Raw genomic sequence first — 6,681 nt, forward strand, 5'->3', positions numbered from 1 at the left:
AAATCAGACAGGACGTGTACACCAGCATCATGGAGTACAGCCTCAGTGACCACAAGCCTGTCATTGGTATCTTCACACTGGAGGTGAGAAACTGGAAACTGTGACTATCCAGATGCAGTTAGTCCCCTTTCAGTCATTTGTTTATGACCTGAATTATTGATGCAGGTCATCAGTTGATTGTGTTGTGTATTTATTGTCAACACTTTTGGAGATGATGTAAATCATCATCCTTATCATAGTGTCCCACTAAAAGTAAGCATGCAGGATGTGATGGGAAACATCACTTACTGCTCAGTGTGGAGGTAGCTGCAGTTATAACGGGGACATTAAGCTGATATTTTTAAATATTAAACTCATTTCACTGTACAAATAAGTTTTGACAACCCATTCTAAAAACAAAAATTCATTTTTAAAGGACCAGTAACAGAATACATGTACCGGCGTTGCGTATTTAAAATACAAAATATGAGTAACTGTATTCCATTACAGGTACTGTTTCAAAGGGTGGTGTTCAGAATACAGTTTGTTGAAATAAATGGATTACACGGCGGTCTTTTTCTGTTTCATGTTAGGTTATGCCCTCTCTATTTGTGGTCATTCCACTCCGGTGGAAACCCAAACAAATCACGCATTAAGAGGCTCTAATGCCTGTGTCTTAATCTCTCGGCCTGTGTCACCTGTACTTGTGGTTCACATAATGACGTGAAGAAATATATGTAAAATTTATTATTCAAAAATATTATTTAATATGAAGGCAATAGGCAGAGTGTTACAGGTATAGCTCTAAAGAATGTAGCCTCATGGGAAATGTAGTCCGTGCTGCAGGGAGAATGGACTGCTGTACCCGTTATGTCTCTGTGAGCGCGAGGAGGGAGAAAAAGGAGAGTTGAAGAGTGCGAGTTGTCACCAACCAGAAACCGGAAATGGAAGCATCTAAATATAATAATAATAACCACTGCAGCCAAAAAGAGTGCCTAGTTGTAAGTAAGCTATTAAGACTCGACTGTACACCGTGTTCGTGTTTTCCTCCAAAACAATAAGTTCCTTTGGAGCAGCCTTTCAACGGCTCTCTCTGTCTCTCGCTAGCAAAGTTGACCCAGACAACAAAGTAGGCCGGCCACGATTACGTCGACTATCAAAATCGTCAACGACTGATTTAATAGTCGAAGCGTCGTTTGAAGCTTTGTAAGATCCCAAAAGACGCAGGAATAAGTAGTAGGATTTAAGAGTGTAATAACGGACTGAAACAGAAGATGGCAGCACTGCATGTACAAGGATGCCAGCTGCCGTTAAATCCCGAAGAAGAAGAAGCTGTGTCCCAGAATTCATAGCGCAGCCCAGCTCAGTTTCCAACAATGGCGGCAGCTAGTTATATAATATAATTATATTATATTACTCTTATTATTCTTTCTGGGTCACAAAATAAACGTTAAACATATTTTCAGGCGAGAATGTAGCTGTGTAAACCTCAAATATCTGCTCAGTTTATCAAGACACCACATATTTTCAAAAGCGCTCCGACGTTTTCGGAGACGTCTGTTAGCCACTAGCTCGATAGCTAGCTGGGGGCAAGGCTCACTAGAGCCCGTGAGAGCACCGGACTCCCGGCAAATCGTTTTCAAACCCACCGCCGTCTTTCGCTACTCTGGTTAAACATATATAAGTCACTTAGATAACTTCAAAATGTTGTTGTATGGCTTTTTTTTTTTAGTATTTTATTTGTTCCTGAGTAAATCGGTTTGGCTGAGATTAAAGTTATAGTTTTTACACAGCTGAATAAACGTCAAGCAGACAGCTGATTATCAGAAGTGTGAGATGCTCGAGAATATACTCCGGTGTCCCGTTATATCTTAGATAGCAAGGAGTTTATTAAACTTCACCAAAACAATCTGCAAATATCATTAAAATTTAATCAACTATCATCTTGTCTTTATTTTTAGTTAGCACATACCTTAAACACTTAAAGCTGTAAGCTAATGATAGTTATATAAGAGCAGATGCTGCTGGTGCAATAAGCTGTACGTTGTAGTCCAATGGATGCATGATCTGATTAGTTGACTAATCGCAAAAATAATCGGTGACTAGTCGACTATCAAAATAATCGTTTGTGGCAGCCCTACAACAAAGTAAAACTAGTTTTCGGTTACGAGCTGACAAGAACTCGACGTATTAGCCAGAGGTCCCTTTACTACGGTTCAGAGCCGCGCACCTGTTTTATAAATGCGCAGAATAGTTTTCTATACAAGATCGCTGCAAAAAAGTGCAGCCTTACCTAATGTCCACTCTACTGTTACTCATTTTATATTAAGATTTAAAAATCTAGTTGGTATTGGTATGACGAGTATCCTTCAGTAATAATGATAAATCACACAGCAATAGCACATTCATGTAGTTGTAAAAAGCATAATAATATATTAAGTAATCCAAAGTATTCTGAATACGTTACTCGATACATTTTGGAGCATGTAATCTGTAATCTGTATTGGAATACATTTTAAAAGTAACCTTCCCAACACTGGAAATGAATATGGTTCCTTAGCAGTCCTCTTTTTTGGGAGTTCTAATGATTACAGTGGAATATATTGTAACTGAAAGCACTTGAGACTATAAACTTATCTGAAAATTCTTTATTGTACTTGTAACTTGACTTGACAGGTCATTTTTCCCATAGACATTCGTACAACTGAAAAAGTGTTTTTGTATGCAGAAGAGTCACCCCCTGCTTAGATGCAAAACAGGTTTTAGATGCTTTGGCTTCACACCCTCCTGACAAACTGAATGTGACTTCAATATTGATGCAATCTCCTCTAACTATCCATCGTAGATTTAGTCATGATAGTGTGACTCTCTTATCCCTCATTTGAAAGTCTCCATAGCTGTGTGGGTCCTCTTGTACAGAATGTGGTTTCTAACTTGGACTGTTGATTTGTGCGTGCCTACAGCTGAGGAAGATGTACGAGACTCCTCTGGTGCGTCTGCGGGCAGAGGGCGACTGGAGCGCAGATATTGATGCCATGGTGGTCTACAGCCCTCTGCAGCCATTCCCCTCCAGTACTTGGGACTGGATCGGCCTCTATAAGGTTGACAACACGTGTTTCACTGCTGGCTGGTTCAGTGTTCTAGTTGAAAGTCTTCATGTTTGTGTGAATTTTCAGGTTGGTTTCAGCAGCGTGTCAGACTACATCACCTACGCGTGGGTCAAAGACGACGAGGTGGCCTTCAACGAGGAGGTTATACAGGTGGTAACTCTTGTCTCAGTGAGTGGGACTGCAGTTTGAACACGAGCTGGAGCAAAAGTGCATGTAAGCCTCAGGTGATGGAAATGTTCTTGTTTCTGTAGGTTTATGTAAGTAAGGAGGAAATCCCCGTGCAGGGAGGAGACTGCGTGCTGTGCTACTACTGTAACGCTCTGAAGTGCATCATTGGAATAAGTGAACCATTCCAGGTAATGAATTGGAAATAATACATGAAAAGATATTATTGTCTTTTATTTGGAATTACACCTTAAAAGGATTTTCTGCAGTACTGTTCTCGTGTGGATGGAGGTCAGCATCAGTGTTATCTGCTCATCTGTCTTTTAGGTCCAAGCATCCAAGGTAGCCATTGAGGAAGGCATGCTGCCTGAAAGGATCAATGGACTCGACAAAGCTGTGTCTGGTGATGACTTTTAGAACTGAAGTGTCAAAAGTCATAGATTTGGGAAACTAAGGTTTTCTCTGTCGCATTTCTTAACCTGCAGCTGAAAAAGCAACTTAGGAACTGTTCTCTCCTTTCCCCATCTGCACTACTGATCTCTCTAATGCTACCAGTGAGGCTGTTTTGTTATTTACTCCTCAGCAGTCAAACGCATTAAAATGGAAGCTCACATTTAAATTGGCATCATGTCGAGCAAAGAAATTTTACTCTTCTTTTACTCTTTATGAGTAAAAATAAATAAGATGGAATGCTTAGATTTTACCATATGTTTGTGTCACGATGGATGGGTGAAGAATATTTTAGGGTTTGTGATACTCAAGGAAATGGTTAAGGCCTGATTATCCACAAACCACTGCAGATTACTGCAGATACAATTACTCATTCTTGTACTGTTTTTTTACCACACGGATCCACGCATTCACTCCACGATGACCAAAGTTATATCACCGAGTCCACCCAGTGGACCCCCCTCCACACTTACAGTAACTACAGTGGTGTTCAGAGCTATTGCGAACCAAAGTTTCATGTCACACCACTGTTTTTGAACTATTTTGCCACCCACAAATATTCACCTCCAGTGGTTTTCAATTTGAAGGTGTTTTCAAGACTTAACAGCTCCTCTGGGTTTTAAGCATAAAAACAACAACTTTTCACTGAAATTAAAATATCTGACACTTCTGTTGCTATCTCCTGATGTGAAGAATATCACAAGTCAAGTCTTGCATAGTCCAAATGGAGGCACATGAAAGCTTGGCTTTGTTCTTGGTCTGAACACACTATAATGCTGTGGGAGGAAAAATACTCACACCTACTCTTAATAGGTTCGGCTCCAACTTCACTTTACTGCTACTGTAATGAAAAGGAAAAGGGAACATGAGTTAGCAAAACCCACGGGCCGTGTTTGTTTGAAGGGCACCATGGTCACGTTCAGACTGAGTAGTTATTCTGTGAAAAATGAGCTGTCAGCCTGCACTGCTTACTACTTGGAGTCGAGTATCCTCGATGCCAGTGTGCGAACCTACACTGCTAAGTTTTTATTTCAATGGCAAAACCGGTGTGATGCCAGACCAGCTGCTTACAGATTAAAAATGTCTTAATTTATGGTTAGATAATGGCTAGTTAGAGCAACCCCTCAGATGACAGTAGTCAAAAGAAGCTCTACGTCCACAGTCACTGCATGTGACTGTGTAGAGGTCTGCAGGACCAGACAACTTAAATTTCCTTTCCACTCTTCTTTAAAACAGTACAGCTTTAAAAGGTGTTCCTCCTTTTAAAGTAGACAGAGTTTTTAGCTGTAAGGTAATGATGTCTGTGAAGGTTCTCAGTCATCCAGGTCATCGTAGTCAAAAGGAGCTTGCAAAGAAAAGCGTCTGGACTTCTTTAAGTTACTTGAAGACGTTTCACCTCTCATCCGAGAGGCTTCTTCAGTTCTAAGGTCAAATGGTGGAGAGTCCCAGATATAACCCTGGTGGGAGTGTCCCCCCACAGAGGGACAAAAGGACCCCCTGATGATCCTCTAATCGCCTGAGCCAAGGTGTGGAGCCAAGGTTGGGACCCACACCCAGTTCCACACCTTGGCTCAGGCGATTAGAGGATCATCAGGGGGTCCTTTTGTCCCTCTGTGGGGGGACACTCCCACCAGGGTTATATCTGGGACTCTCCACCATTTGACCTTAGAACTGAAGAAGCCTCTCGGATGAGAGGTGAAACGTCTTCAAGTAACTTAAAGAAGTCCAGACGCTTTTCTTTGCAAGCTCCTTTTGAGTAAGGTAATGATCTTAGTCCGTACTGTCCTGAAAGCATCGCTGAGGTACATAAGCTGGATCTAGTCATGATTTTAAATGTTTCCTGTGTTATTTAAAATATTAACTTGGCTTTTGGAATATCCAGCCCTGTGACTGTGAGTGCTATTGGGAGGTGAGATGATTTCGTAGCTTTGATTTCTCTCTTCTGTGTTTTAATGAACTTCAGTTGCTCCTGGAGGACTTGAAAGAAAAGCTGTATAATACAACCTTTGGGGGTTTTTTTTGTTTTTGTTTTAGCTGTGGCTGATTTTTTTTTTTTTTTGCTTTCTGCCATCCACCTTCTGGAAGGTTCCAGTTTTATATAAGAAAAACAATGATTCCTATCAAGGTTGATTGTGACGTCACAGCAAAAACCTTCAAGAAATGTTGCACTGTTTACTGTATTTGTAGGCTCTCATGGTATTGTTAGTGTGATTAAATACTATATATAAATGTGTAGTTTTGATTGAACCATGTGGATTCAACAAGTGCCTCTGACACACCGCTTTACATTTACTGTACTGTACTATGCTGCTTAACTTTGATACATGTATCGTAACATTGACTTGATTACTTAAAACATGGCAAAATGTTTGTGCCCCGTTGGAGATCTTTTTGAAATGTACATATTTTGCTTTGGTCTGTAGAAACATTTCCTGATCTGGAATATCAGCTGTAGAGGTGTCTCCCCCTTCTCTTGAATTTAAAGAAACTAAATGGCATTTGACTTGTGATGCTCAAAACACCAGTAAAAAAAGAATATTTACTACATACATGTATAAATACTTCCTTTAATTGGCAGATGTAGCGAAGAAAGAAAATAATTCCTGCTCACTGCTTGCAGTGACGTTTGTGGATTGTTGTAAGGAACCGGGTTATGGTTTATGAAAAGAGATGCTGCTGCTGAGTGTTAATACCAAATTAACTTTTTGAGATTCAGGTTCCACTGTATTCTCAGTAATGTCACAATTCTAAAACTTGGAAACCCACACCAAAATAATCTAGATGACTGCTACAGTCCAGGTTAAATATGTGAAAATATGCACACTTGACTTTTAGAGGGGAATGTCCCTTTAAATATTGCTGTTTTAAACTTTGAGCTATAGAAATATTTGTTGTGAATGTTGCCGTTATTGACTTGTTGGAATCAGTTATACTTGCACACACATGCACACATATATACATATATCAATAAATATAC

The 6,681-nt window shown here is 40.1% G+C and overlaps 1 protein-coding gene across 9 annotated transcripts in view; it reads left to right on the forward strand.

The window, feature by feature from the left end:
- inpp5ka (inositol polyphosphate-5-phosphatase Ka) overlaps window positions 1-5,048 on the forward strand; it is an 18,462-nt gene extending 13,414 nt beyond the window's left edge. For 4 of the 9 annotated variants that reach the window (XM_087850719.1, XM_087850721.1, XM_087850722.1 and 1 more), the window contains 4 exons: window positions 1-83; window positions 2,943-3,257; window positions 3,341-3,445; window positions 3,582-5,048. The exon at window positions 1-83 is cut by the window's left edge and continues 149 nt beyond it. In XM_087850719.1, coding sequence (XP_087706845.1) covers window positions 1-83; window positions 2,943-3,257; window positions 3,341-3,445; window positions 3,582-3,671 — 593 coding nt within the window. In that variant the 3' untranslated portion in view covers window positions 3,672-5,048. Of the gene's footprint in view, window positions 84-2,942; window positions 3,314-3,340; window positions 3,446-3,581 lie in introns of those variants that run through there. The other 5 variants (XM_087850724.1, XM_087850725.1, XM_087850723.1 and 2 more) reach the window with 4 other exon arrangements.
- The last annotated feature ends 1,633 nt before the right edge of the window (window positions 5,049-6,681 follow it).

The sequence above is a fragment of the Neolamprologus brichardi genome, chromosome 14 (assembly GCF_056152115.1).
Source record: "Neolamprologus brichardi isolate AB-2024 chromosome 14, ASM5615211v1, whole genome shotgun sequence".
Lineage (NCBI taxonomy): Eukaryota > Metazoa > Chordata > Actinopteri > Cichliformes > Cichlidae > Neolamprologus > Neolamprologus brichardi.